We start from the raw sequence: 22,080 nt of genomic DNA, 5'->3' as shown, positions 1-22,080 counted from the left end.
GACAACCCTCGGATGCCAGGCTAACCCGACGATCATCCCGGGAGCAGACTAGCCTGAAGCCCCGACCGGTCGCCTCGGCTTGCGCCAGCCTTGGCCGACCAACGAGCGGAATTTTCTGAGGATTGACAACCCTCGGATGCCAGGCTAACCCGACGATCATCCCGGGAGCAGACTAGCCTGAAGCCCCGACCGGTCGCCTCGGCTTGCGCCAGCCTTGGCCGACCAACGAGCGGAATTTCCTGAGGATTGACAACCCTCGGATGCCAGGCTAACCCGACGATCATCCCGGGAGCAGACTAGCCTGAAGCCCCGACCGGTCGCCTCGGCTTGCGCCAGCCTTGGCCGACCAACGAGCGGAATTTCCTGAGGCTTGACGGCCCTCGGATGCCTGGCTAGCCCGATGATCATCTCGGGAGCAGACTAGCCGGAAGCCCCGACCGGTCGCCTCGGCTTGCGCCAGCCTTGGCCGACCAACGAGTGGAAGGTCCCGAGGCTCGGCCCTCGGATGCCAGGCTAACCCGATGACCATCCCGGGAGCAGACTAGCCTGAAGCCCCGACCGGTCGCCTCGGCTTGCGCCAGCCTTGGCCGACCAACAAGCGGAATTTCCTGAGGATTGACAACCCTCGGATGCCAGGCTAACCCGACGATCATCCCGGGAGCAGACTAGCCTGAAGCCCCGACCGGTCGCCTCGGCTTGCGCCAGCCTTGGCCGACCAACGAGCGGAATTTCCTGAGGCTTGACGGCCCTCGGATGCCTGGCTAGCCCGATGATCATCCCGGGAGCAGACTAGCCGGAAGCCCCGACCGGTCGCCTCGGCTTGCGCCAGCCTTGGCCGACCAACGAGTGGAAGGTCCCGAGGCTCGGCCCTCGGATGCCAGGCTAACCCGATGACCATCCCGGGAGCAGACTAGCCTGAAGCCCCGACCAGTTGCCTCGGCATGCGCCAGCCTTGGTCGACCAACGAGTGGAATTTCCTGAGGCCTAACCCTCGGATGCCTGGCTTGGCGCCGGAAGGATTTCCTGAGGCCTAACCCTCGGATGCCTGGCTTAGCGCCGGAAGAATTTCCTGAGGCCTAACCCTCGGATGCCTGGCTTAGCGCCGGAAGAGTTTCCTGAGGCCTAACCCTCGGATGCCTGGCTTAGCGCCGGAAGAATTTCCTGAGGCCTAACCCTCGGATGCCTGGCTTAGCGCCAGAAGAATTTTCTGAGGCCTAACCCTCGGATGCCTGGCTTAGCGCCGGAAGAGTTTCCTGAGGCCTAACCCTCGGATGCCTGGCTTAGCGCCGGAAGAATTTCCCGAGGCCTAACCCTCGGATGCCTGGCTTAGCGCCGGAAGAATTTCCTGAGGCCTAACCCTCGGATGCCTGGCTTAGCGCCGGAAGAGTTTCCTGAGGCCTAACCCTCGGATGCCTGGCTTAGCGCCGGAAGAATTTCCCGAGGCCTAACCCTCGGATGCCTGGCTTAGCGCCGGAAGAATTTTCCGAGGCCCAACCCTCGGATGCCTGGCTTAGCGCCGGAAGAGTTTCCTGAGGCCTAACCCTCGGATGCCTGGCCTAGCGCCGGAAGAATTTCGGGAGCCAGGAGTCAGCAAGACGCTACCGAGAGTTAAAAGAAAAAGAAGGACGAAGGCGAGATGAAGAAACAGTCAACTTGCATTAATTTTCATTGTTTCAAGGCCGAGGCCCATACAATTTGGCAAAACCCCGGTATACAAAAAAAAAAAAGAGAAGACAACGAAAGGTACAAGAGGTCAGCTTGGAGGAACTCCCGGGTCGGGAACGTCGGGCTCGTCCGCAGGAGGTAGGGAAGCAGCAGGAGAACCAGCAGGCAATGGCGCCGGAGAGGAGTCGAGAAGGGAAATCTCGCTCAGGTCAACTTCGGGGTACTTAGCCGACACCCTTGCCAGGCCCTCCTCGAAACCTAAGATAAAGGCTTCGGCCCCCGCGTCCGACGCGTCACGGACAAACTCGTCGGACTGACGATAGGTCTGTACTGCCTCCGACATATCATGAGCGAACTCGGCGGACTGGCGATAAGCCTCTACCGCCTGACGCCCGATTTCCGCACTCCTCTCGGCCAGCGCCGCCTCTGCCCGCTCCATAATCTGGGCTTTCGCCTCCAAGACCTTCGCCACAATCCGGCTTTCCGCCTCGGTGGAGACCCTCAGCAGCTCAGCCCGAGCCTCCTTGTGCTTCGCTTCGGCAGCAATGCGAGCAGCCTCAGCCTCCGTCAGGCGCGAATGAAGCTCCTGATCGCTCGCACGGAACTTCTCCAAGGCCGACTCCAATTCGCCCAGCTTAGCTTCAAGAGACCGGATTCGGTTGCGGGCGTTGTCGGCTGACCGCTGGGCCTTCTCCCACCTCTCCCGGTAGTCGGCAGCCTTCCGGGACTGCTTCTCGGCCCGCTCATCCGCCTTCTTGACCTCGCCCTCGAGACCCGAGGCAACCTTGAGCTGCTCCTGAGCCTCCAACAGTTGCTTCTCGAGGGCAGCAAAGCCGAGTGCCCGCTCTTCGGCCTCCCGGAGCCTCGCCTCGAAGTCCCCGGTCGTCCTGCCTGCCACAGCCTGGCCTCCCTTTTCCACTGCTTTCAGCCGGTCCTCGGCCTTCGCCAGAAGCCCCGCCTGTTCCTTGTAGCACTCCTCCAGACGGATCATGTACTGGGCGAGCTAAGAAATAGGAAAAATAAGGGAGTCAGGCGGAGAACAACAGAGCCAATAAATGGTGAAAAGCGGCCAGAAGAACACTCACCGACATGAGACAGACACAGCTGGCAGCCCCAACGTCAGAGACCTCCAACTCCCGGACCCGCCGACGGTCCTTCTCCAGCAGCAATGTTTCGATGAGATTTCGGGCGCCATCGGTAGTGAAGGCAGACCCCGATTTCTCTCCAGAGCTGGACGGTGGTTCTGCAGCCTTACCCCTATCCATCGCCTGGGGAAGAGTCCGGCCGATCGCGCTCGGGGCGGGGGTCACCCCAGGAATTGATAGGGTCTCGCTCGGTCGGGGCCTCGGCGCGTCCCTCCTCGAGTCGTCAGGAGCCGACCGAGTCGGAGGCCGGGTCGGGGACCGATCACGTCCGACCCGTCCGTCTCGGGCAGGCTCGGATGATACCTCCGGAGTAGCGGCAATCTTACCACCGGAGGGCTGATACAGCGTCAGCTGCCGGTCCGTGCCCACGACGTCTCCCTGATCGGTGGGCCCGGACTCGTCGGTCGGCGTCGGAGGCACCTCCTTACGGGACCTCTTCGCCGGTGGGGCCCCGCTCGGAAGAGCTCGTTTCCTCCTCTGGGCTGCTTCCAGCAGGGACGCCCTACCAACAGCCTTTGTCTTCACCGACCGCATGACGTCGTCGATCTCTGCAAAAAGGACGGGATAGTCGGAGACGGAGAAACCAAAGGAAAGAACGGGACGAAAGAAGGGAAAAAGTCAAGAAAGAATCGGTGGCGGACTCACGGTCGGTGGGGACCGAGCTCAGACCGACATTCACCAAAGTATCCTCGGAAATAAGGCGGGCCACCGGGGGGAGCTGGCCCTCGGCAACCAACCCCTTCAAGGCGGCCAAGCCATCGGACTTCTCCCTTGACAGTCTCGATAGGCCGATCGGAGACTTCATCGGGGTCTCCCAGGTCGCCCTGATTTCCCAAGAGGGATCTGCATCAACAAAAAAGAAGCGCTCCTTCCATTTGTGAATGGAGGTAGGAGCCTCCTTGACAAGGCCGCATCCTCGCCGCGCTGCGAAGCACCACCACCCTTTGTCCTGGGGGTGGCCGCTCAGGCTGTAGAACTCCCAAAAAACATTCAGGGTGGCGGGGATCTCGTGCATACGGCAGAGAACCTGGAAGACCGTCAGGGCCCGCCACGAGTTCGGCACCAGTTGCGTCGGTGCCACTCTTAAACCCCGTAGCACCTGCATGACCAAATCCGAAGGGGGGAAGCGGAACCCGGCCTGGAGAATGCCCTCATTGATGGCGATCTTCCCTGGAGGAGGATGGGACATCCTCTCCTCAGGCCCCGGGAGCGTGGCGTTGCAGGCCTCGGGAAGGTGGTACCGAGCCACAAGTCTGTCTAAGTCTGTGGCGACCAGCTCCGACTTAATTTGGTCTGCTCTCACTTCGCCCATTCCTAATGGCCAATAAACCTACGGTCAGGACGGGGACAGGAAGGGGGGAAAGACCGGAGCGACTGGAGTACACTAGTATAAGAGGGGAAAGTATGGAGAGCCCTAAGCAGAAGAATGGGGAAAACTCACCGGAAAAGAGGTAAGAACGGCTCCGAGAGCGCCAAAGGAGAAACGAGCGAACAGTCCGACGGCAGCAACAGCAGCGCAAAGGGGAAACTTGAAAATATCTGTAAAGAAGAAGACGGACGGGGAAAGGCCCCCGATTAAATAGGCGGAAAGGCAAGTGACGCCTCAATGACGCCAGAGGACGCCTGGCTGCCGAAGGGTCGCTCGCGCCCCAAAGGCGAATCGACACCATTAAGGAAGGATGTCCGCCGAAATCCTTAGACTGCCAGGTCAGCAATAACCGCCATACGCCATAAAAAGGGCGGGGAGCTCGAAGCGCGCGCGCCTCTCCGAGGAACGGCGACAATCCCGAAACATCACTCCCTTCACCTGTTCCCCTTCTGGTTCCAGGCTCGGAAGTGGGGGGCTACTGTTACGGGGGAAATAAGCCGCCATGCCCCACGTGACCGGCACGCGCGCCCAGGAAGACTACGGCTGCCCTTTGACCCAGCGCTCCGACCCCAAGTCAGACATCCTCGGCTCCGCAGCCCGACCCCGAGTCGGCTGCCCTTTGATCCAGCAATCCGACCCCGAGTCGGATATCCTCGGCTCCGCAGCCCGACCCCGAGTCGGCTGCCCTTTGATCCAGCAATCCGACCCCGAGTCGGATATCCTCGGCTCCGCAGCCCGACCCCGAGTCGGCTGCCCTTTGATCCAGCAATCCGACCCCGAGTCGGATATCCTCGGCTCCGCAGCCCGACCCCGAGTCGGCTGCCCCTTGATCCAGCGCTCCGACCCCGAGTCGGAGATCTCTTGATAACGACAGGCTATTCCCCAGAGGCACGCCGCGGCCTCCTGCTCCACTACTCCCTGCAACGGCCGTATCCGATGCTGCTCCACGATCTCCTGCATCAGCCGTACAAAGCGGAGCCCCACTATGCCCTGACGTGGCCGTACCCGGTGCTGCTCCACGACGCCCTGTAACGGCCATGTCAGTGGCCACACCATCGTGCCCCACGATAACGAACCCCCCTGAGAGACCCCCCAGCCAGGTATATATGCGGCTGGGGGGAGAAAGGGGGGAGGTGAGCAATATCTCCCAGAGCACTCTCTTACTTGCGATTATCACCTCTCCTCCTCCTCCAATCTCCTCTGACTTGACCGTCGGAGGGCCATCACCACCCTGGTGGTGGTGCAAGGCTTGTTTGCAGGTTTCTTGGCGGAAGGTGGAGCGCAACCAACACCAACCAAGACAACTCAGACGGAACCCCGTTCACACCGCAGTGCCAATCGTTCTCGGTTTGGACCACCAGCAACAGTTTTAATTGCAAAATTATTTTAAAACCCAATTCACCCCCCCTCTTGGGTTGTCTATCTGGGCAACAGGTCGGTCTGGGTCAGCGCCAAGAATTCATTCTGCTTTGCCTGGTTGACTGAGTCCAAAAAATATTGGTTGTAAAACAACCTCTTGAAGTCCCTCCATGTGAGTCCGTCGACGGCATAGGCCCTCCATGGCCATCCACCAGTACTCAGCGTTCTCTTTTAGCATAGAAGTCGCCAGCCGGACCTTCACCTCATTGGGAAAAAGGAGAGCTCGGAACATCTTCTCTATCTCCCGGATCCACGCTTCTGCCACCATGGGGTCAGGCCCACCCTCAAAGGTTGGGGGGTTCAGTCGGCGGAACCTCTCGTAGCAGGAGTCTGCCGGAGGCATAGCGGCCAGCTGCATCATCTGTTGCTGTTGCAGCACTTGTGCCATGAGCTGATATACTCCGGCAAGGTCTGCCTGACCCGGTACAGACAGTGGAGTATCCGGAGGGACTGACTGCTCACTAGGCTCCGGGGAGGGTGGTCTCCTGTCGTCGTCCATATCTTCTGAACGATCGCCTAGCAGTCAAAATTTAAAGTAAGATTATGATAAACTTAATATGTTATGATAATCCTTGTGGACTACAATATTTTTAACTACCTATTGCCCTAAATATTTCATGATTATCCTCTTGTTCAACCTAAGGCTCTGATACCACGAGATGTCACGCCCCGGATCCGGATCCGTGACACGGCCGTGCCATTGCCGGCTATCGCCCCCAATAGCACGCAGCCTCATACAGGAGTAACAGGTAGCCAATAGATTTCAAACTTTCATATATTAAAATATTTGCATTACAACATTGAAGATTGATACAAAAATACAGAACTTCTAAGCTGTTCAAATGTACAAAAGTATATAGGTTTCTCCAAAAATAACGAAGCTCTATAACATAAGAAAAATGTATTTGATGGCGATCACTGATGATGATCTGGAAGAAAATGGAAAATAAACAGGCATGAGCTACATGGCTCAGTAAGTAATCCTGCATAATCCTACCGGATCAACTAGTAGGCTAAACATGTTTATCAGGTTTTGAGAAGCTGACATGCATATATATCTAACAATTATCATGGCATAATATGTATGCGAATTAAACAGAGCAGTATTGCAAGTCACAAGAATTTTCACAAAATATGCATATCTAACCGTGCCCCCGGCATGCCGTGGTTCATTCTCTCGGATGCTACTGCGAAGTCTATTCGGCCACTGGCGGGGCCAGTTAGTCATTCTCGGCCACTAGCAAGGCCAGCTTAGTCATTCTCGGCCACTAGCAAGGCCAGCTCAGTTGCATTCGATCAGTAGCATCTTTGAGCCCATTATAGTATTTTGCTATACTAACTTGCATATATGATTAACGTAGCAGCAAAATCATGGTACGATACATGGCCATAGTCTATAAGATTAGGCAAGTTACTTATCCAACATAACATATCATGCATGAATTACATATACTAAAAAAAAAAATTACTTAGAGGATGTTAGTAAACATGGCATGATCCATAACAGGATTAGAACAGGTTACTTACAATGAGTAGTATTCCAATTCCTTGGGTCCGGACGATGGGTCTTTGATTCCTAAATCACATTGCAAGACCCACATTATCCTCTAATTAACATAAATTTCATTCATCTTACTATGGACTTGTTTGTATCCCAACCAAGGATTTTAGCCCAGTTCAATTCACCCAACTTGAAGCCTTTGGGTTTAATTAAAGCAATTTTGGGTTTACAAGGCCTAATTGGGCCTTTAATGAAAGGGTTGGGTCGGGTTTGTGGTTAGGTCCACCCTTTTTCTTGCCAATTTGGCTTTCTACCAACATAATTGGGCTTAAATTGGGCCTGATCTATATTCAATTGGGTCTGTTGGAACTGACCCAGCTTAATTGGGTTCGGACCCAAGTCTATCTGGGTTCGGATTTAGCCCAATTTGGGTTCATTCAGGCTTGGTCGGGTTGAGACCCAACACCAATTAGGCTTAATTGACCCGTTTAATTTGATTGGGCTTGGATCAACCTTTCATTGGACTCACCCAAACCGATTTGAATCATTTTGGGCCTAATGGGTTTCGGATCCGGACTCGGATCCGACCTGCTAGGCAGACCCGTTAAGGGCCCTCTCTCTCTCTCTCTCTCTCTCTCTCTCTCTCTCTCTTTTTTTCCTTCTTCCGGGAGCTTCTAGAGGCTTCGCCCCCCCCTTCGCCCGTATCTCTCCCTCTCCCCCTTCCTCCGGTTCCCTTCCGCCTCCCGTCTCCTCCCACTTTTTCGCAGGCGGCCGGGGAGATGAAGCGCCCTCCAATCTGCCGGCCGGAGTGGTGCTTCCTTCTCGGGGCAGCGGCGGGGGAGGCCGGTCCCCTTTCTCCCCTTCTCCGAAGTGACGCCGAAGAAGAGGGGAAAAGCCGAGAGGGGGATCGACGCCGGATCTCCTTCGGGGGTCTTCACTGGCTCCGACCACGGCGAGGTAAGGCCGTGGTCCGAGGTAAGTACTTATCCCTCTTCTTTTTTTTGTGTGTGTGTGGGAGCCGCACCGCCACCTCTTCGCCGGCGGAGTGGCGGGGGGGGGGGGGGGCTCGACTGATGCTGGCGACCTCGGGGCCGCGTCTGTCGCCGGTACGGCCAGACCCGGCGGCCCCTTTGGCTGCCCCTCAGCCCTAGGGCGGCGGCGGCCGAGGGCTGTCACCCGCAGGCCGAGTCCGGTTGGGCTCGGCCCAGGTGGCAGTTGGGCCTGGGATTGGGCCGTCCTCAGGTCGGCCCGCGGCCTGTTAGTCCGGCCCGCAGCCCGTGAGTCTTCCTCCGATTTTTCCTGTCAAGATTAACCCTCACTGCCTCACTGTGCCGGTCTCCTTCTCTCTGTTTCGTTGATGAAACAGGGAGGGGAACACCCCACAGAGGGGTTCCTCCACCCCTTTCTTGCCTAGACCTACCTACAGGGGTCCATACCTTGTTGTGGCTGGTTGAAGCTGTGCAGTATCGCCTCGGTACACTCCCTCCTTCCTCTCCTAAGGTTGCGGGGTCCCTTCTGCCTCCAGCTCCAGGGCTTGGCTCTCTGGTATAGCAATTCAGAGGGTTAGAGAGTTAGGGAGGGTATATCAAAAACCAGGGGGTTAGCAGGTTTTAAGGATATAAAAACTTGGCTTAGGATTTGGCCCTGAAGAAGAGGTGGCATCCTCTCCTTCCTCAGTGTCCCGGGAGCCACCAGCTGCCCCTCCCCTTCAGGCCAGCTCACAGCTCGCCTGCCGAGGGGAAGAGGAGGTGGCGGGTTTCCGTTTTGCATGTTTGTGGAGGTCTTCTCCGTTGGCCACCTGGTGGTCCTGTCCTTTCAGCTCTCAAGTGGAAGATCACTGTCATCTTGGGCCAGTGTGGCCTGCTAACCCTTCCTGGCTCAATACTCTCCAACTGGGCCCTATAGTATTGGGCCCGGTCTGCATTGGGCCAGACATTACAACGGCCATTGGGGATGATGCTGGATTGGTTGGAGAAGAAGGTGAAGAGGACGACGAAGTCATCGAGGTGGTGGGCGTGGAGCATGGAGGCCATGAATACGTTCAAAGTGAAGACAATGGGGCAGACGGAGAGAAGACAGCGTGGTGGGGGGTGGTAGAGGTGGAGGTCGATGAGTCAGGGAGGCGGGGGGGCGTTCGGGTCGTGACGGAGGGCATAGAGGGAGTGCTCGATACGGAGCGGCGCTTGAGGCGGCGTTGCTCGGCGGCAGCCTCCTTGGTGAAGAAGGCGAAGGGGCGGGTGAGAGCAAGGGAGAAGAAGGTTTCTAGGGATCACCGACGATGGTTGTGACTGAAGGGAAGAGAGAGGACATGGGAGCCGGGTGACGGAGGGATAGTCTTTTATATACATTCGGGCCGAGCCGGGCTCAGACTGGGCTTCTAGACCTGAACCCAAATCTAGCCCGTTTACTAAGCGGGCTTATATTCCAGACTAGATTCAGTTTACCGGACCTACAAATTCAGGCTCGCAGCCATTCGAAAGCCCAGCGCTTGAGAGCGTCGAGTAGGCTACCCGGTCTGTGAATAGGTCTAGAATCAAGTGAGTAAAAAATTAGATAGTTAAAATAACATAACATAATTGATCGCCTGATACAATGGTTAGGATTTTTTAAATCATATAATTTTTGATATGCAAGCAGTTTAAAAATACTAGATTATTCGAATTATTGATATGAGATTCTCTTATCCAATTCAAGAATAATTCTAAAAAAGATGCACTGTGCATATCTTGATCCTAACTCTTTTGGTAATTCATAAAACTAATCTAGCAACTCCTCCAAGGAGTTGACTTTTCTTTTATATATATATATATATATATATATATATATGAATTTATTATCTTCATGCATAAAGATAATATATTGCCTAGTAAAAAAAATTTTAAATTCATCATAAACCTCCCTTTTTCTTTTTCTTTTATATTTTTTTTTATGTTGCAATTTCTCAATTATTATATGATGATTTCTTAACTTTCTATATATAGAAACAGATAGAGTATAAATGACATCTTTTATGTCAATGACACTAAAGAGATATTAAATAAATAGAATTAGAATATATATATATATATATAAAGATGTGGCAATAAGATATCTTAGACAATACTCAGACTACATGACCTATTGCTTTCATGAGTTAGGGACTTAGGAGATTAAGCATTCAAATCCAACCGCTCATCTAGTACCATAAGATGGACGGTAAGAGATTTGACAGCCCGATTGGATATGCGGGAGCATTGTTTTAATAACAAATGCTAAAAAGGAAGTTTTGATGTCATATCAGATATTAAACAAAATAGATAAATTCAGCAAACAATTATCATTGTAATTCCATCCCAAATCCTTACGCATATGGTGCAAAATTGGTACATGTTTATCGCGGCACATATGGTCTTTATGATATATTGGCAACGGAGAGGTGTTATGCATATTAAAAACTAAATTAATAAAATTTTAAAAGTCAAAAATAAAGTAGATAAAATATATAGATTAAATAAAGAGTATTAATATTTTTTATTTATTTTTAGATTTTAAAAGGAGTTGCGATGTTAGAAAACAACGATATTTTTTTTTCCTCAAAAAATCATGTTCTTTGAAATCCCATGAAAAAGTGCATAAATAAGAAATAAAGTTGTACATGGATTATCTATTTACTTTTTTTTTTATAACTATTCATCAGAATATTTTATTTATAAAATTTGATCGACAAAATTTAAAATAACATATTTCTTTCTCAATTTATTATATAATATAAATCATTCAAGTATAGATGTTAAAGGCATAACATATAATAAAATCAAAGATGTTTTCAAAAATTCATGATTTGGATATCTAGTGGTTTCTATGACGCTGGTTATTCATCGAGATTAATATACTCGGACCATGAAAGTTGCTGCAAAGAATATTGGCAGGGGAAGCACTGGGGAACGGTGAACACGTACCGTAAATCAGACGGCTCGGCCGCTCGATCACCTCCATCAGCCACGCCCGTAGACACCACGTGTTCTAACAGGAGAAATAACCACAAAGAAAAAAAAATAAAAGAAAATTAAATTTTTTTTGGGGGGCAAGGTGAAACGGGCTCCCGATCCGAGAGCCGCGTTTGAGCTAGAAATTGGGAGAGATCTCGAATCGAAAGGCCAGCTTCGAGCAAGGAGGAGGGGGAGGAGGAGATGAGGAAGAAGCTCGGCACCCGATTCCCCGCGGTTTGTTGCCTCGCTGATCATATTCCCCAGTTTCTTCTTGTTTTCGTTGCAGTTCTCTTCGTTAATTCGGCCCTGACGGGCGATTTGTAGGGTTTTGGATCTAGTTTTAGGTTCTTTCTGATAGTATGATTAGGATCTTGAATGGATCTATCGTTTGGTGCTCCGATTTAGCTGTTTCTGCTTTAAAATTTCGATTTTCGCGATGATTAATTGGTATTGGTCTTTGAATTTGGTTGATACTTAATGTTTTTACCTAGTCCTAATCGGGGAAGAAGGAATTGTTCCGAAGTTTCGATTTTGGATGAAAGCTGAGATCTTTGGGTTCATCCGGGGCTACTGTTATAGTGGATCAGATGTCTTAAAAGAATACTACTGACCCCGCTGAGTGCCGCATGCTAAATTTACACTGCCACGGCCGTTTCTACGAGCTGGTTGTAATGGCGAATTCCATAACATAAGTCTTAGAAATCAATTCACAGGTTTGGATTTATGGCTAAAATTACTGGAATTGGTGCTTTTTGGTTCGGGATGTGCCACTTATTACGTGGTTAGAGTGGTTGATGACATGTGCAGGTGTAGATGGGTCTTCTGCACTGAAAGGAAACTAGTTCTCTTCTTCATCTCTCAGAGACAGGATTTGAACCACGTCTTGAGAAGAGTTTAATCTCTAGAAAACTACTACTGAATTCTGCTTTCTGTTTCCCATGGTCCTTTCCCACTAATGGCCAATTATTGATCATTATATCTCCTAAACTTTTTCAGCTGCCATAGCTGTTCGGAAACTGTGGCATGAATGCCTAAATGGATCATTCCCAATTCTGACCACCAAAGCCTTCTCCTTCTTCCAATTTTCTATTGCACCCAATTTTGGCATGAGTAGCTCTGTTCTTTCTTCATAAGGGTTTCATATTTTTATGCGAGATTGTTTTGCTGTAGCCATCTGCCATCATGAATCGCATGTTTGTTTTTTGCATGTCTATAACTGGAAACAGTAAGTTCAGCATGGATGTAATGACTTCTCTTATCTAGTTTCAAAAAGTTTGTTCTGACTCCCTTTTCTTCACTGTTAAAGAAAGCAGCAACTGAAATTATTGAAGTAAGGTGGTCTGACTTATTGCATGAAAGTATGGTGCTGTTTGCACATGCATAAGACACTGAAGTGTGCAGTAAAACAATCGTAGATCTCTTCCTCAGTTGGCATCATTTGTTCCCTTCAACTGAACATGCAAACCCCAACTACCGGGGGAAAACACTGTGTATGCTCTCAAGTCACAGCAAAAGATTGAGCCATTAAATATGCACATATAATGTGCTCAGTTAGACAGGATTCCTTTGAAAATTGCGATCCTTTAATTCCAACATGCAGGTGTAAAGACAGACAATCCTTTTCTTATTACCCCTCAAATTTCTTTCAAGTTACAACCAAATCCCAATCACATGTTTTGATTTTCCAAAATTGAAGTGAAGACCTGAACACTCTCTACCTTTGCATCATTGCAACCCACAGTATGAGGCCTCATTTCAGTATAATTTTGATCCTTTCTACTGTCTAGACTGTTTCCTAAATTTGATTATTCCAATTATGAGCTTGATTTCTCTTATTTGTTTAGAAATTCTCAAAATTATGCATGTTTTTTTGGCTGGCTGAATGAAATTCTGATGGGAAGTTATTCAAGAATCACTTGTAAAAGTGACATTAATTATTCAACAATCGCTACACTCTTCCCCAACATTGAGCTTGTGCTGCGGTCCCAATTTACTGGAATTTTCCTTTAATCTTGTCAATATTCTGATTGGTTTGTCTTCATAATATATTTTAATACTTATCTTTACCTGCATTTGTTTGTTCAAAAAAAGAAAGTGCAGTTTTTATTTTTACTTATTATTGTATAAGTGATGTGTTACAGTAATTATATCCCATTTGCGTTACTGTCAAGTTACTGCATGCTGCATTCCTGCACCTCACCTATTGTCAAAGCTATACTTATAGCTGAAGGAGGCATAAATATTTATACATCCTGTAGATGATCTGTGATCAATAAAGAATCAGCACATGAAGCATCAAAACAAAAAAAAACCCTCTATATGATGATTTAAGTTGATGTCTGAGAGGCTGATGTTATTGGTGCATGTGATGCTTTAACTTATTATCTATGATCCTGTGCTGTGGTGGTGTTATTTCGTACGATTGGTTGAAACTGATCTCTTTTGCTTCATTCTGCTATTGCAGCCACGAATAAAGAAGATAATGCAAGCAGATGAGGACGTCGGCAAGATTGCATTGGCTGTGCCTCTTTTAGTTTGTACGTCATGCAATAATCCCAGCTTTCTTCTTATGCAATAGAAATTTTGTGTCGTTGAGCTGCTTCTATGTTGCAAATATGCATTAGATAAATTGCACTTAAAAGAAGCTATGACCTCTGAATAGCAAAATCATTTAATTTAATTTAATATAAACATGCTGCCTCATAGATTCAAAGAATAGCATGTATTTTTGCATTGATTCATACCTTACCATGTTGAGATCATTCGTTAGTTTAAAATCTGTCAATGAAATTATAACATAGTTGACCAAAATTGTTTTTTTCCCTCTTTAATTCAGAAACCAGAAGAGAATTTTTTTCCCTTTGTTCAAACTTCTATTCCTTAGAATATAAGATACTGAATTGATCTCATTTATATTGTGGTCTTTCTGTAACAGTGGCGTAGATGGCAAATTCTGTTACTCAAGGAAGGTCTGTTTGTGCATGCTTGCATGCATGCACACACATGCATGTGCTTGTATGCTAGCTTCTGTATGCGTGCATGATCCATTATTTGATTGAAAGATTTCTATACTCCAGCAATAACTAAATAGAAGAAGCCTTTGCTTGCAAATTATTAAGGATTATGACAATATCATGGGCAACAAGCATGGCTAATGTAGACATAAACAATTCATAATTACGATCTACCTTTAATTATTGCTTGTTATTTCATAGTTTAGCTTTCAAAAAGTTTTCATGGATGCAGTGTTCGAAAATGTTGTAGTTTGAATTTATGAAGATTTATTGAATGAATTGTATCTTAAAAAGTGTTGTAGTTTGAATTTATGAAGATTTATTGAATGGATTGTATCTTACTTTACTGACTGGCTTGCAGCAAAAGCTTTGGAGTTATTTTTGCAAGATCTTTGCAACAGGACTTATGCTGTTACTCTACAGAGAGGGGCCAAGACAGTGAATTCATTGCATTTGTAAGTTGACCTTCAAATTTTTTCTCCACACATTAATGAGGCTAAACATAGAAACAGTTAAAATTTTTTTTGATATGGATGCAAATCATGCATGTTATGATTAGCATCATTTGAATAATGTGGTGTCAAATAGCATACATGCTTAGCATATTCACCTTGGAAGATATGTGCAGCAAGCGTGATCTAGAGGCAAAATAGAAATTTTCACTGTAGAGTTTCCCATGTGGGTATCGCTTAATTGCATTTCAACCTGGATCATGAAATCAAATTTCATGGTCTTGAATGTTCTTGATGTCTTTACCTTAAAATCTGATTTAATAATTTATCACTCATGGCTGGTGGGGCCTATATTCTGTTGGTGTTCACAATTGTCAATTAGATATTGGTATAAGTAGCATATTGATATTGGTGATGAACTACAGGATTCAGAAATTATTAGTACATGTTTGTGCTACCTGCGTGATCGTATTACTTAACATATCTCATAGATTTGGTGCTAATCCTGCAGAAGAAGAGAGAAATTGATGCTTACATGATGTCATCAGATTTTTGTCTCATATGTTACTATATTGTGCAAATGCTTTACAATAAAAGGTTTCCAGTAATGTGAACTGTACGCTTAAATTTACAATAAATGCTCAGGATAAATGTCATGAGCTTGTGTCAAAATTTGACTCCTCTGCTTGTAATTTGTGCCTAAGAAAGAGATATTATTCCATATATTAGACTTTGCCATCTGTTCTCTTCTTCTATTGTGTTTCCTGGGTCCAGATAAAATTTTGAAGGTCAGTTCTTAGTTCCATGAATTTAAATTTGTGACCAATATGTCAGGTAACCTTACCTATCGACTAGCTTTAAGGTTTTATAATAGTTCACACTTTCACCTGCAGTTGCCCTAGCCAGCAATTTGCCTTTTTAAAGGGTTAAATTTAGGTCAGTGACAATCACAGAAGTCTGCTTCAGCTTTCCTTCGAGCCTTTGAGCTTAAAATTGTGCTTTCTGGCTAACCCCATGCTGATGAGAGAAAACTCAGATGATGATGGCTCTTTAGGGCATATGCTCACTTAAAATATAATGATCTTTATCAAAAACTTTTAATTTTTACAAAACTATAAAGTTGAAGTTAAGATTAATTTTTATTATCCTTGCTTGCCTATAAGTCTTCTTAACTAGAATCATATACCTAAGCTGTCACTCCTGCTATTCCTGTTGATTCTAAGCTCCTCTATATTCAAGTATCTTCTTATACTATTAGATTCTATCATAATTATTTATTGTCCAATACAATGATATCATATATGCTCCAAAAATTCGATGAATGCTAATTTCACACATTTTTAAAAGGTAAATTAAACCATTGAGCAGTGGTTTTCATATTTCAGTGTTTTTAATTGTACACAATCACTTCCCAGGTGCTTTTACATTCTTTATTTTTTGAGTGTTCTGCTTCTTTGTTCCCGGGCTTGCTGTTGACTCGGTCAACTAAGCAAGAATCTAATGATTTAATTATAACCATTAAAGTAATATATTATGTATACTTTGGATATTTTTTAATAATAAGTATATTTGAATACAATCCCTACTTATATGATATTAGATAAATCTATTGATCCTGAAATTGGAATGGGTGAACCATGATCGTAATTTCTTTCAAATCCAATGGAAGACTATTTTCTTTATTCACCTTCGCTTGGTTCTGGATCATCAAGATTATAGAGGAAGAAGCTCTGAACAAAGCATATTAAGAACTATGTGGTTCATTGCGTTATTTATTTTCTTTATTATATCAATTATGCATCAAATTCTTTTATGCAAATTCTGGCCGTGCAATTTTTGATAATATTAGGAGATTCCTATAGGATTTGATCTGAAGCAGTCAAAACTAATGACCTTTGTGGGGAAAATGGTCCAGTTATTGCATAAACAGTTTAATATACAGTATCATACTTTTCCCAACAAATCCAGGATACATTGACTAAAAGACAGATGTTTCAGCTGAAACTTTGTTTCCTGATGTTTGGAGTTAATCTAGTTGATACTCTTCTTATTCTTGCTTGTTACTGGTTGCTTGAGGAGTTCTACTTGATGATTTTAGAGTTTATAGAATCAGATTAGCAAAGTTCAGTGACTTTAGTTTAACCAAGCATGAAGGTGCTTTATAACTTGTTTCATGCATCTTCAGATGCCCGACACGATACTATGTTCCATGCTTTGAGTTTCGAAGGATGGAATTATTTTCTATGTTCTACAGGTTGAGCAATTGAAACTTTACTTTTATGAGGGGCACATTTATTGACATGGAAGTTTGAGAAAGAACATGATGTTGACTATATATGCACTCTTTAAGTCCTCTTCAAGATTTACTGTTTCGTATTTTAATTTGTTGCTTGAGCTATAGAAGTTATCATCCATCTTTTATAGGAGGTTGACTGCCGAATGTTGGACATTAACTGAAGAGTGAAGTTGCCTTTGCCTATCATGAATGGTTCTTGTAATTTGATGGATTGTACATGGATTCTGAAGATGACTGTTATATAATTGGGATAAATTTACATGCATGGCTGGAGTTTCGTTCTGAACTCCAAACCTGAGATGGTAGCAACTGGCTGCATGTCTTCCTGGTTGAGGATCTGGATGGGGCAGGTCACGACTCATAACTTCTTCACTTGCTCCAGGAATTCTTTTTTACTTTTGCTATCCCTGAGCTTGATCACCAACAAGGGAATTCTAGTGTTTTGGAGATTTTATCCAAAATGTATTGTTTGATCATGCCACGCGAATTGCTAGAAGCATATGAAGTGTATGGTTGTCCTAATAAAGAAAGTTTCACAAGGGGACTGGAGCAGGATGATTCCTCTTTGCTATCGAGTTGGGTCTGTTGGGCTAGTAGGAGACTCAACTGCCACCAGAAAATCACACTGACTGACTTGGTTCAGTCGGAACTGATCCTCAAATAGGTCAGTTTTGGGGGTTTCAATGGAAACTAACTAATAGGGCCAGGTTATATATGAGATGTTTATTTTAAATCTTTTTATTCCTTCATTCCATTAAATGCCAGGTAATAGTTTCTCTTTATCAAACTCCAATTTGCAATTTTAAGAAGATTGAAAATAATGGAATGTTAGATTTCAAGGAGATTAGAGGGCGTGTTACTTTTTTCTGATATTCGTTTTGTTATCCCGAGCTCAAAGTCCGTAGACATTTCTAGTTCCATACTTCAGAATATTTTAGTGAGAAACCACTAAAATGATGGATCAACGGTCCTGAAAAACAGCCACTCTGATAACTTTATGAACTGCATTCGGTTTGAAAGCCCAAGCATGACACAAGTTTCATGTAGGTATAGGTGATGTGATTATTTAGAAGTTTATGCTATTATACTACCCCATGTTATTTTAACTTTGACTTCTTGTTTGCCAGTTGGCGGTAATCTCTATCTTTTAGTTTCTTAAGTGTTCTGATCTTAATGTTAAAAGCAATCCTTTTGATCATCTAAAACAAGCTGGAGTTTTTAGAACTGATCAGACATAACAAAGATTATATGACCCTTTTGACAAGTGGGCTTAGTAAAGCATTGAAGATTTTCAGTAAAAATGTTGAGAACTAAGATGAAGTGGAAGGTTGTTTTAGGATTCCACCAGACGTGGAATTTGGTGACCAATATACTTGAAAATTTCATTTTCATGAGTTTCGTAAGGTGGTTTTAGGATTCCTGCCCCACGAAGATAAAATGGCGGACAAGTTTCACAGTGCCAATGCTTCAAGGTGTATATATTTACCTCTGTGCGTGTTTATGCATTTGTGTGTGTAAATACATGTATATCACATTTATGTACACTCAGGGTCCAATATAATTTCATTAAAAAGTAGAGAAGAGGGAAAACCACTAAATAGTTAGATTTTAGAACCATCATAGAAAGAACATTCTGCATGAGATTTTTCAATATAAGCTTGTGGCTGAATTTCGACATCCCATTTTGGTAAGACTCTTTTCTTTTCATATACATATTTCACATACCAGTGTACTTAATTTGGGTTAATAATTTGCACGTGCTGCTGTCACCCAAATGTTATCCTGCTCTTATTTTTTAAACTTGTGTTTAAGTGCTCTATATGTATTCTATGTTTCAAGAACCAAACAAAATTTTTGCCGCTGTTGCTACTTATGGAAAATTATTAGTAATAGTGTATCTTTACCTCTTCTGAATTCTCCAGAAAACAATGCGTGAAGAGCTATAGTGCTTTTGATTTCCTAACTGATGTTGTCAATAAGGTACCGAACCTTGGAGGCACAGAACCTTGTGGTGATGAAAAAGGAATATCCAGGAGAAGGTAACTCACTGACCATAACTTTCCATCCTTCAAAAGATGCATGATAAACATGAAGCAACTGATTTGTTGTAACCAATGCTCAGAAAGACCCTGCCTTATGATGGCGATGTGGAGGCCAATGCGGAGTTGAGGTCCACCAAAGTGGTACGGCCCCTGTGAATTATACATGCAACACCATTTTCACAACTCTAATCCCTCTCAAAAATCTGACCAACTGTTTCATGGAAGGCAACGAGGAGTGGTAACATTGGTCCAAGAGGACGCGGAAGAGGTAGAGGAAGAGGCAGGGGTCGGCCAAGAACAAGGGATGTTGGGTGCGTAAAATTTGAGGATGACAACGACATGTTTCCCGAGCATGGTGACCTGTCGGGGGAAATCGAGGGTGAAGAGAAAGGCCTAAGTGGGAAGGAAAACATGGCTCAGAGCGCAGATCCTTCCTGCAACTCTACATCAGTCATGGGTGCAACTTCAACTGCAGAGGCAGAGGCTAAGCAAGAAGGGTGTTCTGCTTGGCCTTTGCCTGATGTAGTGGGCAACATTGGCATAGAACCATCAAGACTTGTACATTTAAACATGCAGATGGATGAGGATGAGGATTATGACAATGAAGATTAGTGGATTGCTGGTTGACTTCCTACGGCTGCCAGCAAAGCAGTCGTGTTTTGTATTTAATTTCACACTATGACTGCACATATATTATGAAATTTAGCTATTTTCTGATGTCGTTTGCGTGACCAATTGCTGCATTTTTCTCTTGGCATTGGGCATCCAAGTCTGGATAAATTCCAGGGGATGAAGTGTGAAAGACTTGAAATGGTAATAGAATTTGCCTCTTCTGCAGTGGTGCGTGTAATACTGGTGAGGAGAATGAAGTTTTGCCAAATGTTCGAAGAACCATAAGATCTAATTTGAAGTCCCATTGATGCAGAACTGTTGAGACTTGTATTCTTTACAGCGAACCATGCGGGCTATCTAAAAAAAAAATGAAAAATAAATATTAATATCCAACTTCAGATGCAATACTCCTGATGGTTACTAAAAATAAATTAATTTATTTTTAAATTATATTTTCACTAATTACATTTAACTCAACCAATGTCGGGTGCGTGGTCCTTGTTTTGCCTGGAGGCCCTGGAGACCGCCGAGCCTCTATGCAACGTTCGTGACGGTTCGTCTCCATCCGTTACACACTTCCAGCTGCACTTTTTCTCAGCTCACACTCTCACCTTCCCTTCCCATCTCTAACTCAGGAGCGGAAACCCTCGTCCCCAAACCTCCCGCCGTCCTACAAACTCTCTTCTACGGCTCTCTCTCTCTCTCTCTCTCGCCTGAAAGCAAGTAGAAATGGAAGTCCAACAAAGGAAAGAAGCAAAGATGGCAACCAAATCCAAATCATCGAAGCGCCATCCTTCCTCTTCCTCCGATCCTCCCGAAACCAAAACTAATTCCAAACCCCACCCAAGTCCAACATCTCCGAATCCAAACGGAGACCCGCCACCCGTCCCCGATGCCCGCAAAAAAAACCCTAACCCTAAATCGTCCAAATCCACCAAATCCTCCCCCTTATCCCCGACCATTCCCAAATCCCCCATGGAATCCTCGAAGCCCCCAAAACTCGACGCCGTGATGCCTGACGACCCCTCCTCCGACCCCGCCTCCCCCTCCCGCAAGAGCGACCGCAAGCGCAAAACCCGCGACTTATCCGAGGAAGAGCCCTCCGGCAAGAGCTCCCAGGCCGGCCAGCGCCGGCTGGCCGACGACAACGCCGTCGCCGTCCTCCGCGCCGCCGTCGACTTCCGCTCCGCCACCGGCTCCATCCCGCTTCCCTCCAACATGGGCATCTTCTACGACTTCGTCAAAGCATCCCTCCCAACCCCCCTGACCAAGGAGCAGGTCTACAACAAGCTCCGCCACCTCCGCCACAAGTTCCAGAAGTCCGGTCCTCCGGGCTCCGGCCCCAACGACGGCCTCGTCCACGATCTATGCACCGAAGTTTGGGGCGCCGTGGACAAGAAAGATGATAACAAGGAGGAAAAGAAGGCCAAAGAGGGCACTCCGGTGGCGGCCATCAAGAATGGGCATGCGGCACCAGTGGCTGCCGAGGAGGAGGAGGAGCAGCAGGGTGATGGGGAGGAGCGGGGAGTTCATGGGCTTGATTCCTTGCTGTATGTGAGCACTGCAGCTGCGGAGCACTGGAAGGCGAACGAGCTCTGGGGTGTGTCGTGGGAGGCGGGCTTGAAGCGGATGGATCCCTCCAAGGCGAGAGTTTTGGAGGAGAAGTGGAGGAGGCAACTGGGCGACGAGATGAAGCACCAGATGGAGTGGTCCAAGACAAGCAGGGAGCTTCTGGCGTTGCTGAATGATGCGTACAAGGGTATGAATACATAGGTTTCCTTAATTCTCTGAATAATGAATGAATTGTACTAGGTTTGTTTACAAACATTGCATTTTGGACGTTTAGTTGGAATTTTGTATGAGTGGATTAGATAATGCTGATATGGTTTAGGATGGTATGTAATGTTTACCCCATTGTTATTCTGTTGATGCTGCTGATGTTACTGTTATGTAATTGAACTCCTGAAAATTCCTCTTTCATGCATTGAATTCTCTAGTTTAATTGACTTTACAGTGTCATACTTAGTTCTGCTTTTTCTGTTCAAGGCAATGCTTTTTCATATCTTGAATACTGTTGGTATTATATCTCATAACTCATCCAATGAGAAATATTCTTACTGAGAGTACCGGTGGAGAAGTGGTTGTGTTTTCTGCAGCATGGTTGGATGCATAGCTATCTTCAACGTTTTTGCTGATCTGCCTGGTTTAGTTATTGATGCAGCCAATATATTGGGTAAAGGATTTTTGAATGTTATGTTTTTCCTTTCATATCTGGTTTCAGAAATGAATTCTAATGGTGCAGGTTAATGAGAGTCTGTGTGAGGGGTTAGTTCAGAGTCTGTTTACCAATGCATCCAAGGCCAAGGATTAGTTTGGTATAAATTCCCAAACTCGAGGTGGTGTCTGTTACAGACTGCGGAACTTTCCTCGTATATGTGTGTGTGAGTGTTATGTTTTTCCTTTCATATCTGTTTCAGATGTGAATTCTAACGGTACAGGTTAATGAGAGTCCATGTGAGCGGTTAGTTCAGAGTCTGTTTATTAATGCATCCTAGGCCAAGGATTAGTTTGGTATCAATAACCAAACTTGAGGTTTG

The 22,080-nt window shown here is 46.1% G+C and overlaps 2 protein-coding genes across 2 annotated transcripts; both read left to right on the top strand.

Annotated features, from left to right (window-relative positions):
* The first annotated feature begins 11,143 nt into the window (after positions 1-11,143).
* Positions 11,144-19,588, top strand: LOC103716015 (uncharacterized). The gene is made up of 6 exons (XM_008803842.5): positions 11,144-11,301; positions 13,532-13,604; positions 14,443-14,536; positions 18,752-18,868; positions 18,952-19,012; positions 19,097-19,588. Exons 1-6 carry the CDS (start codon positions 11,269-11,271, stop codon positions 19,481-19,483), a joined length of 765 nt encoding a protein of 254 aa, XP_008802064.1. The 5' UTR covers positions 11,144-11,268; the 3' UTR covers positions 19,484-19,588.
* A 142-nt stretch (positions 19,589-19,730) lies between these two features.
* LOC103716014 (uncharacterized) lies at positions 19,731-21,489 on the top strand. The gene has a single exon (XM_008803841.6). It carries the CDS (start codon positions 20,213-20,215, stop codon positions 21,254-21,256), a length of 1,044 nt encoding a protein of 347 aa, XP_008802063.2. The 5' UTR covers positions 19,731-20,212; the 3' UTR covers positions 21,257-21,489.
* Positions 21,490-22,080: the final 591 nt, after the last annotated feature.

This window comes from Phoenix dactylifera, chromosome 5 (genome assembly GCF_051530095.1).
Source record: "Phoenix dactylifera cultivar Ajwa chromosome 5, Ajwa_hap1_PhDact_Kaust_v1.1, whole genome shotgun sequence".
NCBI lineage: Eukaryota > Viridiplantae > Streptophyta > Magnoliopsida > Arecales > Arecaceae > Phoenix > Phoenix dactylifera.
Note: the sequence above shows the minus strand (reverse complement) of the source record. Positions and strands in the feature narration are given on the sequence as shown.